We start from the raw sequence: 20,258 nt of genomic DNA, 5'->3' as shown, positions 1-20,258 counted from the left end.
AGAAGCGTTGTGCGGCAAGCGGCCCACAGAGTGGAGCATGTACTTTTTATGACAAATCAACGAGAACAGTCAGTGAAATAAATGTAATGGTATATATTTAAATTCCGAGATGAAAAATTAAAGAAAAATAGTATCTTCGGATAAAAGCTTATCTTTAACCTTTAAATTTACTGTCATAAATAAGAGGTTTTTAATATTTTTAATTTATTTACCTGAAAAAAAAGTTGCAATTAGCTTTTTAAAAAGTTTAAGGCAGTTTTTTTTGCTATACTTGTCTGAAGAAATCTATTTATATGGCCGAAAGAACTGAAAAATACATTAACAAATTTTTTTTACAGTTCAGACATTTTCCGATATGCCAAATTTGATGCAATTCAGCAGAGCTCCTTTAAACAAACTGAACTGCATCAAAATTGTCGTATTGAAAAATTGCTGACTAATTGCTTTTGATAATTAGGAAGACATCAGAAATATAATTTTTTAGACCATTTTCAGAGTCACAGTGAATAAAAAATCACCCCGACCTTACAAATGACTTTCAAAAGTAAGATTTTTAAGTTTTTCCCTTTAATTTATCTGAAAAGAGAATGTACTAAAAAACTTTAAAAAACTGAAATGCGTTCTTCTGTTTGTCTGATCATCGAAATGGATTCCTCGACAAAATAAAAAAGTAAAAATATATGTTTAAAATTAAAAAAAAAAATTGCATTGCATACTATTTTCAGGTCAAAAAAGGAAAACTATTGAAACCCCAACTATTGTAAAAGACTAGGTATGTTCCGAACGCTGCATTTCGAAAGCTTTAAAACACTGTTCAAGTTATTTTTCTAGACGGTCTCTCTCTGTATTAGATTTTGTCATTAAAAAGCTAGTTTTACACACTGTGCACAGCACACTGAGATCGTTTTTTGAAGTTTGGTGAACATACATATGTATCTTCAAAGAAATTGAACGGGATACTCAGCAGATGGGGTTTTCACTTGGATTACTTTTTAAAGAAGCCAACTAAATCTTTTAGCATAGCAATGACCGACCATTAGTCAATTGTCCAACTTCGCATCACTTCTAAACTAATTTAAAGATAGTTTAAGTCTATAGTGCCCTATTAGTATGCCAAGCTTTACTTTAGGGAGGCTGTTTAGATGTTGGAATCTGTTCATATTGTACTCTTCAAATATCTGGCACAATCTCTGAGCTAGGTCAGCCACTGGTATTGCAGGGAAATATTTCCACGAAATCCCCACAGTTGTATCATCTTTATTCGACATCATTCACTTGTCCAAATGGACGGCGGCAATGGGATCCAGATTTAATGGGTTTTTGTTTGCTGAGAGGGAGAGAGCTGTGGGTTTTTTTTTACCAGATAAACTTATGTATATACAAATATGCGTAGGCATACATCGAGAGATTTTAGACGTTCATAGAATTCAGTGCAATTGGAACAAAAAATTAGTTGAAGTACCCTCTTAGTTTTCATAATATTAATTAAGTTCTGAAGTAAAATCAAATGCGGAAACGGAATACCCAGGAGTCATCTCAAATTTCGCTGATGTGTGGTTGGGTAGTCAACTTCTCCTGAATGCTATTGCACGAACCAAGAACTTAACCTGGCTCCTACCGAGTGTTATTTATTACGCATAACTTGTTTATGGCGGCCATCGTTCGTATCACCACTTATTTAAAAGAATTCATAAAGATATTAAAAGGAGCAAATCAAAAGAATGCCATACTCCATTTATTATTTATGTATGTATGTTTAACGCACCTCAGACCAATGTCCTTAACCGAACTTATCGCACTTGCAAAAATAAGTTGTGAACACTATTGCTTTCCTACCGCCTCAAAATGCAGTCAAGTGGCAAAATCCCAAGTCTGAACTACTCATATCATTCGCGTGGAAAAAACTTTCGACTTGCTAAAATTTATGCATAATAGAAATTTTATGACTTCGAAATTTGTTTGGCTTGTGCAATTAAAAAAAAAAAATACTTCCGTTGTACAACAAAGTGCAGGAAGTTCAAGCGGAAACTGCTAGTAAAGTGCCATAAAACTTGTTAGGCAAGTAAATAAATCAATTTGTCATAATCAGCAGAGAGTAGAAATCGTGTCAGTGCGTAGCAGCCAACAACGTCGCCGCTGCTGCTATTTCGGTGAATAAAGGATTATTTTTTGTTGGCAAAATTACAAACGCAACAAGGAACACCTGAATGTAAAGGAAATAAACAAAAACACCATGTTGATTGGTGAACAAAACATGATCTACGGAATACTTAGAGTAAAACTTGGCATCTATTAGCGGAAAGGGCTTTCGGTAAAAGTGGCGATGACACAAATTCAGCTATAAAGTATAGAAAGTTAATATGGGGTCATTCATATATTACGGTATCAAAATTAATGCGTATTGAAATACAAATTTATAATAAAATATGAATTTTAGTTGTGGGAAAAGAAAATGTCTATCTTTTGTGGTCACAGTTAATATAGACAACGAATTTTGTTGAAGCCATGGGTAATGGAAATGGAAATAGAAAATATAGTTTGAACTCCTACAACGTCTTGTATACCAAAGTGGATATTTTTTAAGCCTAACCTAGCACTTACTAAAGAGCTTTGGTATTTTTTTACATATATAATAAATTCAGGTCGAACATTCTATATTAAGATCAGCATATAATCGACTGAGTGGAAGATCGCCCTTTCTCAGCTGCCGCTACGAACGCGCCCTATCTCGATATAGATTCAATACATCGGTAACTGAGATATGACGTTCATGAACCATTTCCTGAGAAAGGCCATTCTTCGAATAAATTCTGAAAGTGCGTTTTCGACCATTTTCTGACATAGGGGATCTTCCAATCCGCCGTCGTTATCATCTTGAGGAAATAATTTTCTTTCTAATATGAACAAGTAAGAAAGTCTAAGTTCGGGCGGAGCCGAACATTAAATACCCGGCGCAAGTATTAAATATATGTTTTCCAGCTTTCCGAAAGCTAGCGCTACATGATAAGCCGGGGTGTATAAATTTTAAGTAAACTAGCGTCCTTAAATTTCAAAATATTGAAATTTCAAGCATTTCTGAAATTTTCCGTTATATGAAAAGCGGCCGTAATTTTAGTCCGATTTCAACAATTTTCAATGGTTTGCTTTTATGTGGCAAGCACAATAACCATACCGAGTTTGGTACAAATTGCTAGAACGGTTAGCGAGATACATATATATATCCATAAGTGGGCGGTGCCACGCCCATTTTCCAAAAATTTATCATAAGCGTATTTCCTGGTAAAGAATTGATGCAACCATCAATTCTGAATAAATTAGCTTTAATATTTACTGATTTATCGAGGATTTCGTATTTCTCGAAATTACCGTTATATACTAAACGTTACTAAAATATCGCAGTTTTTGTATTTCTGAAAATTACCGTTATATGGGAGGTAGGCATGGTTATTGTCCGATTTTCTGAAAATTACCGTTATATGGGAGGTAGGCATGGTTATTGTCCGATTTAGCCCATTTTCAATATCATCCGTCCTACGCCCGAATGAAGTGCACGTACCAAGTTTCGATAAGATATCTTAATTTTTACTCGAGTTATCGTGTGTACAGACGGACGGACGGACAGACAGTCACCGCTTAATCGATTTCTCTTTTCATTCTGATCATTTATGTATACATTTGTCTATATCTATCTCGATTCGTTTTGCCAGGTACAAACAACCGTTATGTAAACAAAGTTATAATACCCTTGTGCACAAGTGCGCTCGGGTATAAAAATCGCAGCAGAACAAACTGATGCATAAAGTTTAATTGCTAAATGCTCAAGGTGACCTATGCTGAATTGACGTTGAACTTTGGCTGAGATTTTGAACGAATATTACCCCACCGGGGGACGTAGAAAAGGTTCTCATATACATGCAATACATGACAAATGTTACATGTGTGCGATAAGGCACCTTAATCATAGTAAATCTATTTGTTTTTTTTAATATAAGTTACTTAAGCGCCTCGCAGAAAATACTTGCTCAAAGCCCTTTGGCGAAAGGCTCAATATAAAGGGATTCTAAGAAGCTACAAAGCCTTATCTGGTTCAACGAGCCTCTAAACGAGCTTGCACTCGTGGGACAAATGGCGACGAAAGCAATACTTTTCTCTTCAAAGAGAGCACTAGTACCACTGAGCTCTCCTACGGGCTGGCGCTTTTCATAAAGTCCGGTCGCGAATGGTAGGTTTTGGATACTAGTGACAACAGAAGCTTTATAGCTGTACGGGTTTAGGGCAATCTACATGTACGAAATAGTAACATTGATAAACTAAGTAAGGTTGTTGCCTACGTAGCCTAACGTAATAATTTTATTCAGGAGAATAAAACACTGATATATGTACATGTCCATATATCATATATATGTATGTATAAATTCCTTCAAGCCCTCGTCGAAATCACAGCTCCTTGTATGTAATCCGCCCAACTAATCTAGTTGCAAGCTATTCAAGCAAACTAATTAGGAAACTTTCAATAGTTAAGTCGTTTCCTAGTTACTTTCATGCCCATATTCGTAACTATATACATACATACGTACAATGTACATAAATACATACATACATACCGATTTTGGTAATTTTCGAAACTCTTTTAAGTAACTTTCGATGCCCTCCGTTAGTATTTGCGGATCCAAATCGGCCCATAATGTCTTGGACCAAACTTCTCTTCCAGTCTTATAGGCGTTGTACAGCTTGTACACCTGCAAGTAGAAAGGCAAAGTTCAGTGAGTGGAGATTGAATAAAAGTTTGCAAAAGTGTAAAGTGAATAAACAAATTAAGGAAACTATTGTGCTGAAGTAGCTATGTCTATGTAGGAGCACAATTGTAGGTGCTCTGCCACCACAACCCACAACTCTCTCCTACCGGTCGTACTGCACTGCAAATTGGCACAAAACAAATTAATTAAAAAATTAAATTGTTTGCCGTTGATTGGCCTCTGTGTGCCACCTGTGTACAAGTACTAAATAGACAGCAGCCAGCTGCCGGGAGAACTGCGTACTGTTGAGCTGCGTGAAAGTTAGATTGACTGTTTGAGCGATGCGCTGACTTACCAATATCATGCCTTCGTAGTCGGACTTGATTCTTGAGAAGTCATTGTAATCGGCCATTGGCATATCGAAAAGTTTCTCCGCATTGGCTGCATAGGCACAGATGAAGAAAGAGGAAGTACAGCAATGACGATGGCAAAGGTAAAAGCAGCAAACGAGCCCGAAGCAAGACGAGATCGCAATCCAATTGTCCAGTGCAATCAGTGCAGGTCCATTGGGAGTGAGAAAAAGAGAAAACTTTATTAACAAAATAATAACTAATGCAAAACAAACTCAGGCAGCAATGCGAGTGGATGAACGGAGCATAGACATCCGTAACGCACAGCTATGTATTTGCGCAATAGCGAAAATAGTTACATAATTGAACAAATAAAAAAAAATGAGAAAATCTCATGAATTCGCGAAATTTGCTCAATGGCAAACCTCAAATACCCAAGCGCCACTATACTTACACAATTCAATGCGCCGCTCTTCGTACGAATTCAATTTGGCGCCGTAAACGTCCATCAGCTTGCTGCCTTTATCCAGGTCTGAACCCACTGAGCCGGGCCCGTTCTCTTCAAAGTCCTTGATGAATGCCTCCAGCTAGCGGAGGTGAATATTAAAAGCGGCCAAATTGGTGCACAAATGCAAATGAGTTGTGTAAAAAGGTGAATTAGTTAGTGAGTTGGCGTAAAAACAAATACGAATTAATCAAAATCCTAAAATGAACTGCAGCAATGCAAATAATTGTCAAACGGATAACTATTTGCATTCGTGGCTATTGTTTGCATTGCTGCTCGCTATTGTTGCAAGTTAGAACTACGAGATGACTTGGTAGGTAAGAAATTGGAATTGGAGAAAATATAGGTTGGCTTTTGTATGCGAGAATTTTTTTTTATGCAATTTCAAAAAGTACATACACATGTATGTATGTAAATTAATGAACTTTTAATCTATTACAGTCAGATTACAGTCGAAAACCGGTCAACTGACCATAGTGGTCTTAGTCACCCAAGCCGAGCAACCATTTTAGCGGCCCATGCCATGCCATTTCATTTTTAGGTTTAACTGATCCAATCTCTCCTTTATCGGGAATTGTCGATAGCACACAGATCTGGTGATTTCATTAGTCAAGCTATAGCAGCAAAACTTTGAACTGAAAGCAATTTCTAAGCCGGTACTGGCAATGTATCGGTTTATTATCCTGCAGATATTGTTTGTTAAAGACATCAATATATGGAAACGTTTTGACTGTTTTTTTTTTATACATTTAAATATTTTGTTTATAAAAATTGAGTGTATTATTTAACAAAAGGCCTATATATCCAAGCAGGAGCTATGTTACCATTCCAAATGAATTTAAACAAACTACTGTAAACTGTTTTAAAGAAAACTTTGCTTTACTAAACTATAAAGTAAAGAAAAATTCCATGCGAATCAGAAGGATTCTATCTACATATAGTATATCGAAATATTTCATATTAATTTTGCACTATTGTATTTTCGGTGCCTTTTTTGGACTAAGCGGATCTGCCTTTCATTGCATGCAAGCGAGAAAAATTCACACAAGTACCCTAATTCTTCTCAAAACGATGCATTTTTAATTTCTCTTGCTTCCTATGTACATATGTATATATATCCAAAATATGAGTTTTCATAAAAGTAAATATGAATTGCTCATAATAACGCCACTTTTGAGCTAGCGATGTAATATTACTCGTAAGTGCCTCGCTAAAAATTATTGTTTGAGTTTTTTTGTAGTAAATTTACACTTTAAATTTAAATTTACAGTAAATGTGTCTTCAAGTGTTCAACTTTCTTCAACTTTCTTTGTCGTTTGATTTGGTTGTGCACTTCACAGATGCTTTTTCTTAATTAAGAAAAACCAAAAACAGAAAAAAATTATGTATCGCGCTGACGGCTTCGTACTGCTGGAAGCCAACATATAACAGCAAGCACCTCTGCTCGTTCAGCCGCCGCCATACATACGAATTTGTTCTCAAATATTCAACTTGAATCACATTTCTTACAATCGGCTTATTGACCATGAAAAAATCAAACCATAACTTGGTTGAAAAAACCATTGTGCTTTTCGCTCAGTGTACATATATATGTACATTCATATCGTCACCTTAATTCACAAGGGCTTTAACCAACACTTTTTTTCAAAATGCCGTATTTTACAGATTTTGGTAGGATATATTAAAATACACCTTCGTTAAAAGTTTTAAAGTGTTAGTATGAAAAACAACGGAGTTACATGGTACTATTTACAAAGGCCTACCTGTTTTTTAATATTATTTTTAAAATAAAAAAAATTTCCTCACTCTTAAGTGCAGAAGAGCACACAAACGAAATATTGGGGAATTTGTAGTAGGTACGATTACTATTTTTGGTCCCAGCTTATATGGAGACGCCCAACTGTGGGGCGCTCCGTCGCTGATTGGATGAACCATTAGGCCTAGGATAGGTCAGAAGCTCGGGTATGGAAAGTTCCATAGTTTAGCTCCGAGATAAAGTTGTCTATTGTGAGTGCCAAGAGAAATCGAATTCACCTAATAAATTTTCTTTACAAGTAGAAAAGAAGGAATAATGAAAGTATTAACCCGCTTAACCACTTACGCGTCCGCGAGACTCGTGAAAAATAGTGATCACAAGTGATAAATTGATCATCGCATAAAAAAATTATCAGCCTTATTTATCGGAATTTCACAGCCATATTTGACCATCTCATCAGCTGTTTAATTAAGCAAACGGCATTTTTGAATGTGAAATAATACTAAAATTCAACTAATTTCCAACAAAGGTTGGAAATAAAACAAATTTTTACCCTAATTCCCAATGCTTATTTCTAATATTTTACTGACGGAAGCACGTATGTTAAAGTATGTATATAGAATTGTGCCTACTCTTCAGACATCTAAATTTGAACGTATATTTGGTACAACAGGTGGGTGGCTATAATACCATACCCAATAAAAGTATAATGGCTATATTTCCATTTGCGATTGAAAATAAAACCGTAATTTCTATATGGCTTTAATTCCAACTTGAAATGGAAATAAAGCCATTATAGTTTTATTGGGATTTTGAAAATTTTTGTTTAGATAACAATAAAATAATATTTACAACAAAGAAACAAATTAAATAACATTATTAAAAAAATGAGGTACGTATAATTTGTTATCAAAATAACGCAGACTTTAATGAAAAGTAAAATGACAGTAATAAAATTTATACCATAGATGAAAAACAAATTTATAAGAAACAATATTTATAAAAAACGAACTGATTTGATTTTAGTGTTTCTTCACATAATTACCCGATACTTTTATATGTATATGAAAAAAATATCCGATTTCTTGGACATTAAAAAGCAGTTTCCGCAGTGAACTAGTGTCAGTTATTGCATTGTTCGTTTTTCTAAGCAGTTATAATGCTACCAGTGCGTAATTGGGAAAGTAGGGGAGGGGTCGCGAGTGCGACGTCGAACGCGGCGCGGTGCCGGGTAGCGGAAGGTGGCGCGCGAACGCTGACCGCCACGACATTGGGCACTTAAAAAATTTTATACTTACATATGTATATAAAATTATACACATACATATACTTTTTTTCTTTTCGCACATATCCGTCCATTTAATTTAATTTTTTCTCAATTGTAATATTTTAAAGTTGATATTATTGCTCAACCAGAAATGAAATAAAGCAAATGTGTCTTATTACACTTGCAATTGGGAAATAACAAAAATTTTCCTTATTGCCCATTGCCTTATTGCACTCTTCCTTTTCTTGTATTGACGTCTCAAAGCGTCGTAATGTAGTCAATGCTGACGGCCAAGTCAGATTTGATTCCCTTAAGCCGATCTAAGCGATTATCATCGCGTTCCCGAAATTGGTTGGCTTCTTTAAGCCGCCGTACCGTAGGCGGTGAACGACCATGATTTGCCACTTTGACTATACTAAGGCCCCATGGGTTACAATGGACCTTCTGCAGGGTCAGCAAGCCGCTAGTCCTTTCTCTACACTCTCCATCACATTCCGTTTCCTATTCAGGTTGAAGTCAAGAATGATCCCTGAGAATTCCACTTCGGTCATTCGCGATACTTCTCGAAATATTAACTAAGGTACGAGCATATTGAAAAACTGGGAGCTATTTATCGTATTACGCATGTTTGGATTCACAATAATAAATCTATTTTAAAGCGCTACTTTTATTTAAAAAAATGCCAACAATCAACTTCAGGTAGGCGCGCTGTTATCATTTAAAATTCACACACACACTTGCACATTTTGTAAGGATATGCGGTGTTAACTTTTTTATGTGGGACAACTAATCCAAGTTGTTGCAACGATAAATTCTAAATTTGATGGCATACAACGAGCCACAGTGGCTATATCCTCCACCGTTCACGTAAAAGCGGTTTGGAAAGAAGCCATAACAACAGCAACAGCCAACGGCTTATTGTCGCTTTTAATTCGTATAATAAACACTTCAATTTAATTCGTTTTCTTGGTTTGTTGCCATTGCCGTGCAGGCAAATGATGATGAGGATGATAAAGAAGAAGAAGAAGAAGCAGCGGAAGTTGCGCAACGACAGAGGAATAAGAGGTGCCCGGATGCGCATACGAAACGAATGAAGCAGAAAAATTGCATAGCGGTAGACAAAAGTGACGAAGTGAAAACGTAAAACGCATAATGGCTACGGACGGGGGAAGGCAGAGACGCGAATACTGATAGCAGCGACAAGACAGCGTGATGTCGATATACGGACGTGCAGCAAATGAGAGCGACAGGATGCAAGCAGCAAGAAAATGCGGTCGCTATGCTGGAGTGGCTGCGTGACTGCGAGACGCGTTACAGGGTGGGCAGGCTATGCTTGGTGGAATACGGGCTATTGTAGTCGCGCGCCATGAAGTGCTTACTGCTATATAACGGACAATAAAAGTGCCAGCTGCAGTCGCAGTAGTGGTAGCCCTGCAGTAAAATTTAGAGACAGTCAGTATATCAGAAGTATCTCTGAACTAGTGCAACACGGATGCTGAGCAGGACAGTTGAAACTTGCGGTGTAAATGTGCAAATGTTGCGTGCAGCTTATAAATGGAATCTATAACAGAAAAGAAAAAACTAAAAAAAATATCAAAAAATTGAATCTTAAAAACGGTTTCATTACATTTATAAAAAAATGTCAAAAACGGAACCAGTTAAAAACTGGTTGCAGAGTAATGCACTGGGCGACAATTGCCACCGCCAATGACATCGCCGTGTGAAACTAGACAGTTGAAAGCATTGCTTGGGTATTGAGCTAGAACCAGTACTGTAGGCTAAAGGTCTAGTTCTACGCTAGTTCTGAGCTAGTCAGATATACTGCAAGGAGTGTATACATACATACATACATACCTAGTATGCGTGCATGCGTGTGCCCGGACGTCTGTCAGCAGGCGGCATTATCGAGTAGCGCTAGGCAGACATGCTGCATGTATGCATGTGCATTATACATATATGTATATAAATATCTGTCTGCGTTTACATACATACAGACATATAGATACATACATACATATGTATGTGGTTAAGTTACAAAGAAGTCCGCTGGCGTTCCCTGAATATTCGCTAAAATGATGGCGGTAGAGAAAATCCAATTAAATTCGCATTGAAAACGGAAGTAATAATGGAATGACGAAAACAACAGGGAAGATGTGCAAATGAAATAAATGAAACTGCGAATGCAAGCGCAAGCGGACGAGGCATATGTATCTATCTACTACAGATATGAGGACACATTATGGAAAAAATATATATTGTAGCGGCTACAGCCTTTCGGATCGACCATATTGGATTAAAAGATATCAGGTGGGCTAAAAAAAAAAATAAAAAAGCTTAAACATTTAAAATTTGGTAGTTACGAGTACCACGCAAACTGCTACTGCGCTACATATGCCTTCCCATGCGTGGTACTCGTATATGTTTATGCCCAGTAGAAATGGATTGTGTGCCTTAATGAAGTATGCATGCTGTATGAGTGAAAAAGTGTGAACAATTCATGAGCGGCTATGAATTTCCAGAAATAAAGTCAAATTCTAGCGAAATGTAAGTGAACGTACTTTGTTGTTGTTTTAAGTACATTTCTATATAAATTTGACTACTATACGGCATCACAAAATGTTTGTAATATTTTCAGTCTTGTGCAAAATTTTTAACAGACGTTACAAAAAATGCTAATACGGAAAACAAAATTTTCTTATATGAATCTCTTTCAAAAAAATTGCATAATTAGCCTGAAAATTTGGTGGTCTCATACATTGTGTTTTTTCCAACTAACTGCCATTTAAATGTACGAACACGAGTTTGTCGCAGCTCCTAAGTGCGACCAACTTTCGGGCAACTGAGTCATGACCGCTGAGTTCTCTAAGCCCGCTAGAATCGACTTTACTGTTGGCAAGGACAGGTTATTAGAGTTTTAATAGCAAAATAATATATTTGTCTAAATAGGTTTTGTGGATGTAATAACTAACTAAATCCAGAACTTGTATGAAAATGTCAGTTTATAAAGCTCTTTAAACATATTATTAGATTTTTTATTAATAAGGCCCTAAATAAAACTAATTTTTATATTCTTTCATACACTGTAGGAATGCTAAAATTATACAAAAACGGCGATACACGTAAGTTTACTTTTGGGTCGTAGATTGCGTNGGTGTCCCTCAGTAACGATTTGAAAAAAATCCCTCTCAGAGTCAGTTTATGATTCATTAACAGCATTTAATGTACATTAAAGTTAAGTAAACAAAAACCTTCACTTAACTTTTTAACGAATGATTTTGAACGTAACAGTGGCAATGGCCCAGTAAGCAGAGCACTTTCGTGTCATTCAAGAGATCCGAGTTCAATGCTCGGAAACATTTTTTTTTAATAAAATTTTTTTAAGTTTTATTGCTTAAAAGTTCATATTTTTTATTTTATTTAACGTTTGGAAACTTTTTTGACTCATCATTTTTTCTTTTAGTTTCTGTTTCTCAAATTTTTAGTTTTTCCTGTTATAAAAAAATATTTTTTCATTTCTTTTAGTTTTTAGAAAACTTATTGCTAAACGATAAATCGATGGCTGAGTGGAAGATCGAACTATCTCGGCAGCCAGTTCAAAAACGCCCTATCTCAGAAAACTTTTCAAGAACGCCCTACTTCAAAATTTGATTGAAAAACGCCCTATTTCGGAATTTTATTGAAAAGCACCCTAAGAATTTGGTTGAATTACGCCCTATCTCAGAATTTGGTTCAAAACCGCCCTATCTCAAACGAAAATACATTGAAAATAAGCTGAAATAGGGCAATTTTGAATCGGCAGCTGAGATAGGGCGTTCTTCAACTAAACTCCGAGATAGGGCGTTTTTCAATCAAATTCTGCAGTAGGGCGTACTTGAAAAATTTTCTGAGATAGAGCATTGTTCAAAAATTTTCTGAGATAGGGGGTTTTCGAACTGGCTGCCGAGATAGGTCGATTTTCCACTCAGCCATCGAAATATAATAACACTATTAGCATATCTTTCAATTACTCATTCCAAATACAGAAAAGAGCTTTCAAGATAGTTGTCTCTCGAAAGACTGAGGTGAGTTCAAAGACAGATGCCAAAATTGGCCTGTTATTGGTCTTGTTTGCCTTTCAGCAAACAGTTTCTAAAAATTTAATTTAATTTTTAAAAAATTGTTTCCTTTTTCAAGCAACAAAATCTATAAATCAAAAGAAAATTAGATCAAAAAAGCAAAAAAATTCAATAAGGACAGTTTATAAAAATTGAACAAGAAAAAAAATAAATAAAAAAAGGAAAAAAATGTTCTTACCCTGGCACTCGAACTCGGATCTCTCGAATGGCACGCAGTGCCCTGCTCACTCAGCCATTGCGTATGTTGAGCCAGTGCGCGCAAAATGATATAAATACTTATTTTTATATTTTATTTCAAACTGAACGAAAAAAGTGAGTGATGCCACAAAAATAAAGGGCCGCAACAGGGGCCATACTTAAATTTAGTATTTCATAATTTTTAACTCTGAGAGGAAACATTAATTAACAGATTTAACGATCATTAGGTAAGTGCCCGTTTGAGCTAATTTAAGAAACGTTTCTGAGTGCGGCTGTAAGGTAATTTTCCCAAAATAATTTAATTAATAATAATGTGTGTAATGTCTCCGAATTTATATTCATAGTTGTGAATGCTTGTCAGAATGGCTTATATCAAATTGTTTTTATAAGACTTATGTGTACCTGTCAATTACAATTACAAAAGGAGCATAAATGAACTTAACACAACATTCATATTGAGCCTTAAATTGCAAAGTTATGTTAATTAATTAATAAAAACACTAAAGGGGATTTGTGTGGCGTAACTGGAATGTTATTTGAGGCGAAGAACGCATTTGGAGCTCCAACATTGCAACAAAAGCAAAATTTAAACAAAATCTTCGACAAGGCAGTAATTAATAACAAAAGAATGTGCATTAATACATACTTACTTAGGCATACCTATAAATTTACATGTGTACACAAAAATGAGGCACGTATAGGTACATACGTACATATGTATGTACATGCTTACATATGTACATATGGGTGTTTCCATCGGAAGGTGTACTGCGACAAAAAAAAAAAAAAATAAAAGTCATATATATAACGTATTTCTGGGCCAATTTGTCCGCTTTTTTAAATATGTATATACTGGCTATGTTAGTAGAAAAATGTTTGCGTAAAATGGTTCTGCTAGGTGACGCCCAGGTCGATATATTTTGAAAAACCATATTTATGGTCAGATTTGGTTCGAATTTGGCGTATGTAGTTAAAACATATTAAATCAGAGATTTCCTAAAAAATTTACCCTGAATTGGCGTTGAAGTCAAAGCATAAAGTGTATTCGACATAACAATGTGTATATGTTTTATTTGCGTTAAAAATTAATTTATATCTCATTGAACCATACGACTGTTACGTATGTGACGTATGGAAACACTCATAGGTACATACATATATATTTGGTATGTATGCGTGTGTTATAAAAACCCTTCTTATGGTAATAACTCGATGTGTCCAATATTTACATATGTACAATATAACATACTATACATATGTACAAATGAATGTGCACATACACGCATGCAAATGAGTTTATGAAATCTTACCTCTGCCCAGAATGTTGAAATTTCAACGGATGTCAAATCGGCGAATTTCTGTTTAATTGGTTGCACCTTATCCATGCGGAAGAGTGATGAACGGAAGAGACGATTCCAACGTTTCTCTAGGTGATGTGCCATCAGGAGGTCGTCAAAGTTGAACTATTAACCACAAATAGAAATAGCGGCAAAAACAACAACCACCAAAAAGATATGATAAAATAACAGGCAATGAAATAATATAAAATTTACGACGATGGTTGGTTGATGCCGCGAGTAGATTGGGAATAGTGAGTAGCGAGGATTGCATTGTTGGCATTTCCGTTATTAAATGATTGGAGTGAAACATGAGCGCAGCATATGGGTGTAAATATTCGATGATGATTGCGGTAGTTGTTGGGACAGCATACATTTTTCGGTGAAGCGGAAATGCATATTTGTGTGGAGGCATGAAAAGAAATATATATGAGTGAGTGAAATGGTAACCACAGCTGATGAGAAATCTGTATGTACATAAACTTATGGGAATCTACATATAAATATATATATACTAATATTTTCATTATTTATAAAATGCCAGTTTCCGACCGTTGATATTTAGAATAAGCACATAAATACTAAAGTCGATTGTAGATTGTGAATGCTAAAGCGAAGCATATCTGAAATAAGAATCTTTACAGAGCCCAAATACAGAATTGGGCTTTATTCGAATAAATTGTTATTTATATAATTAAAAACCAACAAAATTTTATCCGCAATATAATTATTCGCTAATAATAAGCTAATAATAGCTCATTCACAACTGAATTAGTCGCGAATAAATTGCTTATGTATAAATCGTTCATTTTTTGGATTTTTTTTATAAACTCATTTCTAACACACTGAGCAACGATTTACTTATCCTTTTTTATCACTGATTCATCAGTTAATTGAATTCTTTTAGCTACACTCTAAAAAATTTTTGTTTAAATTTGCGCATATTAAGAATGCAAATTTACACACCGTGTTAATAAAGTTAAACACTGCTTGCTTACTTTTACTTATCCTATGTGTGGCGTAGAACAAATTTCAAATTGGTTTTTTGAGTTTTAAACATTAATTGTTTACAATTTCACAGTATCTGTATATTAATACGCTAACTAGATCCCATACCAATCTATTCCTCCCTACTGCTCCTATGTTTCTCAACCAATTTGAATGACTCTTCTTTTGTTTGAAAGGTATTATTTTCCGGTAGGTGCCTGATTTGGTTTCACCATCTATGAATTTTAAATTATTTAACAGAATGTATATTACTCCACCAAACAATGTATGTAAGTGAGCTATACGATTAACAGGTGCTGATGGACCTAAAAAACTTTCCAGGCAAAATGAAAGTGTGTGAAAAAAGTGAAGTGGTCGAATTTCGACAACAGGGCGATACTAGTATACATAAAATGTTTACAATTTGCTGGACATTTTTTTGGACATCTCATGTTCAAAATCAAATCTTGAAAATCTTGTGCGCTTATTTACAAAGGTTCTGCTTGAAAAAAAAAAAATACTTTTCAGTACATGGACTTTTTAGAGTGTATTTTATCACGAATATTACATATTTTATTTCCATTATTTTATCTTCATTAGTTATTCGAATAAAGTTTGGTCATTATTACGTTCAGGTCCTATGATCAAGCCTTTAAATTCTTCCACAGTGTTAAAAATGCGAATTCGCTCAATACTTGTTACAATATTAATACATTCAAAAATAATTTTACAAGAGCATGTTCGTATAAGTGCTCTTTTTATACTAATGATGATGTATATCTTCAGATAAATAAGCCAAATTAATTTCAATAGTTTGCATTATATTTGTTAGAAGTAAACACACACCAATTATTGAGAGAAAAATCCACCCAAATATTTCACCCTTAACCCTTCTTTGCATGCTTTTGTTTTTTTTTTTGTGTGAAATAAAGCTTGAATTATATTACATTCAGTCTCTAGATTCAAGGAAAAATGTAAAAAAAAAGTTCTAGTATAAATGCATATTATAAAGTAATTGAAAACCAGTATAATGAAAATATCCCTAATCATGCAAATTTGCATGCCAAGCTCTGTACAAAATAATTAAAAAGTAATGTATTTTTGTACCATTTTTATTTTATATACAGACACACAAAAAACAACCTTTTTTCCACTCATTGCCACTTAAAAAAAAAAAAAAAAACAGATTAGTTACACAAAAATATTTAAGAAATCGTACGTTTTTTACAACATGACAAGTTTGAACCCGATAGAATAATTGTCACAGTTGTTTTTTTTTGCTGCTACGTTTCTTATTACGCAATAGTCATGAAAAAGGTTGCCAGCAACTATCAATTTACAGTACACCTATTTTGACCACAATTTTTTGTTCACTAAATGTTACGATGGAAATTTCCATCATCATGCAAAGAAGGGTTAAATAATTAATCTCTTCATCTCAAAATAAAAGCTCATTGCGTGTTACACAATTGTGAATTGCAAATATAAATTTTCAAAATCTGTGTATGCAAACAACAAACATACCCACATTCATACGACCACTCTCCCTTGAAAATGCAAAGCTCTAATACTAGCACATTTATGAATTTTTATCGCAAAAAAAAAAATAAGATCCACACGTTTTGTCCATTTGTATATTTACTTTCAACATTTTTTGGTTAGTTTACTCGAATCTTTGTACATTAATTTCTATAAAATGCAAGTTAATTCGGCCTGCTGCAGCGGCGTGGTGAGTACCTCCTACTCTGCTAACAAATATGTATGTATGTATGTATGTATGTATGTATGTATGCAATTGCATGCATAGAAATGCATGGCTGCTAGTCGAAAAAGCATGCCAGTGGAGTGCTTCAACGCATAACGAAATCTCCGACTCCGGTTAGACCAGCCAAAGGCCATCAATAAATGAATGGACGAGCTGAAAGCTTTCACAATTTAAAATGGACTTAGTCCAAAGGTATGGAAATTTACGTAATATTGTGCATATGCATATAAACGTACATATGCACATACTTAGATACACACATGCATACCATAGGTGTGTGGTAACAGCTTTTCGAATACATTGATTTTTGTGGGAGAAAGAATGAAGTGATTGCCAAATGCGAGGCTAACAAAATTGCTGCTGAAATATTAACAGACATATACACTTACAGAATGGCTTACGAGGTTAGGACTATAAGTTCCTAAAAGTTAGAAAAAAAAATATCGTTGCCAATTGAAGTAACAGATTTTGGTTGGCAGCAAGCAACTTTTGTGAGTAGTAATCTTCACTCTTCGTCCTTACAGCTATATAAAAGATTATGCTTTCGCATCAAGGTCTGGATATACTTAAAACAACTATTTCCAAAGCGAATTTGTCGCTGTTTAGATGAAACTTTTTAATAGCAGTCGATTCTTCCGAATACGCTAGTGTTCAAGGAGTAGTTAAACACTGGCGTTCTGCATGTGATTTGAAACTAAAATAGTCAAACATACCTGAGTCTATGGTAAGAAACTGCGAAAGCTACTCCTTAAAGTTCTCAGGATAGCTTTGGTCTCACCAAAAGCTCGATTGGTGATCTAGTGAACAAGTTCTCATCGGCGGCAACGAAAGCACGAGCCCTCAGAGCGTGCCGTCGGGCACAGTGTAATGGAATTACCGCGCGAGAAGAAAACGCCTTTCGAATGAAGCCAAGAAGAAGGGACAGAATACTGACTGGGAACTATGTATTTATGATTGGATTGTTTATATGTAAGTCCGAGAAAAGAAAGGCTAAATGCGACTCATGGAGGCGATTTTGCGAAAATGCCAAAATCTGAACTTTTGCGACTCACGGACATCATCGCGATAAATCCTCCTTCCTGTGGATACTTGGGGAAAACGAGCTGGGTAACTGGAAGATGAGCTGTAAATGTAACTGGTTAATGGTACAAGACCAATGAAATGCCTTGTTTCTTATGATGAGTTACTGGAAAAAGCTCCCATATTTCTCGCATGTGATGGTGTTGTTGTTCTCTTATCCACTTTAGCGCGAGGTAACAACGGAAGAGGAAGGCCTACTCTGTAATGGTAAGACCAGATGGAGAAGGACTTCGCTTTACTTGGTATTTCTATTTGGTGTTAGTTGGCACAGAAGAGAAAAGGCTGCCGTGCTCTCTTTGACTTGGCTAAAATCGGTAAGACGTTTACAGCTCTAATCAACAAGAAGAAGAGGGTGAGTAGTCCGGCGTCCTCTACGCCAAAAATTTTACCGTAATAATACAACAATTTGGTGTGCTATGTGAAACCGTCTTGCTGAAACCAGATGTTGCGAATATCGACTTTTTTGAGGTCGCTCTCCTCTGTGCTCTCTGAGAGGATCCCGCTTTTGGGCGTCGTCCTAGACAAGTTGCTATCCTGGTAGCTATTTTAGAAGTGCTATGGGGAAGAGAAAGAACACCTCTAAAAAGATAAAATACTTTCTGTATGAAACCATAATCAAGCCATTAATGACGTTCGGCGCCAACTTCTAAGCATAGGTAAATGACTCAGTCACTCAACTCAGGCACTAAAAAATCGGAAAAATCAATGCGTAAAGTTTGGATAATTTTTGTCAAACAAAAACTTACCCTTTCATAATTTGCAGGGACTTATATATCCAGCCTTGTGAAGCTCGTGCATTGATAATAGAGATGTTGCGAATGTGGAATTTTAGACATCCGCGGATGCGATGTCCGATTTGAACGTAGCGGGATTTTCAGAAAGGCGAAAAAACTATATTTTTTTGTGCGCCGGGTATTTAATATTCGGCTTCGCCCGAACTTTGTTGTTTTTACTTGTCCCATTTAAGTTTTTGTAATTTTTAATCTTTCCTTCTGTTGGAACTGGTTTGAAAACCTAGGGTTTTAATAGCTAAACAAAATATTTCATAATTTTTCATTTCTCTGGCGAAATCCATTTCACTGTGGTTAAAGTAAAGACTCAACGGATAATTTAAGTTTTAAAAATCGCTCAAATATTAGGTTCGTTCGCGTAGCTGTTAATTGTTCATGTTTAACCAAAACTTACAAGTTTTTGCGTTCGCGTACGCAAAAAACTTGCAAAGTAGGGGAAGTTGAGAGAGCAAAGTGACATTTCATTTTGAGGGGAAGCTGCTGGTTTCTGCTGGAAAAATTTTTGCCAACAGCAATTTGCCAACAGGAAAACAGCTGATCAAAAACAGCTGGTTGGCATTTACGCAAATCACAAAATTGAATTTGATGGTTTGGAAGTTAAAAATTACAAAATGCGACTAATTAAACTTGTAAGAAGTAAGTAGTTATTTGTTTAATCAATAAACTGTGCCAGGATACCACTTTGTAATGAGTTTTCGTACGTTTTAAATTTTACACTTTTGAATGTAAACAAAAATTATATCAGCTGTTCGTCTAACTTGCAAGTTTCTGCAAATTTTCTGTTCGCGTACTATTTTGGATATTTTTCTCTTGTGAGCGAACAGATGACATTTCGCCGGAATTTGGCAGTTGGTTGGTTTCTGTTGGAGATTTTAAACGAACGCACCTATTACAACCCGTCCCGCTAACGCCCGGGTAACGTCGCAACTGCACATGTCATTTTGTTTGCTAGATGTACTGCGGCAAAAACTTAAATAGGGAAGAGACATTTTGCAAGTTTTGGCTGTTTCCCTTTGTTATTTTTTTTTAAGTATAGCTAACTATTTAAAACAAACCATGTAAATCAAAATTGAAATTATGCAGAACATTTATTAAAAATCAACGAACTTTAGCAAATGTTTATCCAAATTTAAAAAATTTTTTATCAGATTTTTAATATATCTTTGAGTATGCATTTTAGTATAATGCAGTAAATCTTTACTTTTTTGTGGAAGGTGCTCATTTTCTTCATACAATATCAAACATACTGCGTATGGAATAAAATACCTGAACAAAAAATTGCCAAAAACTAACGGTAAGTCCCAGCTACTTAAAATTTACACTTTGGATGGTAAAATTCAATGTGCTAAAAACTGTGTACTCAGAATATTT

The 20,258-nt window shown here is 35.3% G+C and overlaps 1 protein-coding gene across 1 annotated transcript in view; it reads right to left on the bottom strand.

Annotated features, from left to right (window-relative positions):
• The window catches only part of Dhc98D (Dynein heavy chain at 89D), a 154,703-nt gene that overhangs the window by 115,911 nt on the left and 18,534 nt on the right, over positions 1–20,258 (bottom strand). Inside the window, exons 13-16 of the mRNA XM_017622557.1 lie at positions 14,238–14,390; positions 5,541–5,673; positions 5,092–5,177; positions 4,605–4,739 (exon numbers count right to left, since the gene is read on the bottom strand). Of these exons, the coding sequence (XP_017478046.1) occupies positions 4,605–4,739; positions 5,092–5,177; positions 5,541–5,673; positions 14,238–14,390 (507 nt within the window). The remainder of the gene's footprint in view (positions 1–4,604; positions 4,740–5,091; positions 5,178–5,540; positions 5,674–14,237; positions 14,391–20,258) is intronic.

Source organism: Rhagoletis zephyria, unplaced genomic scaffold, assembly GCF_001687245.7.
Source record: "Rhagoletis zephyria isolate East Lansing unplaced genomic scaffold, Rhagoletis_zephyria_1.1 Rzeph_scaffold_00048, whole genome shotgun sequence".
NCBI lineage: Eukaryota > Metazoa > Arthropoda > Insecta > Diptera > Tephritidae > Rhagoletis > Rhagoletis zephyria.
The sequence above is the reverse complement of the archived record's forward strand: the minus strand, read 5'-3'. Positions and strand labels throughout refer to the sequence as shown.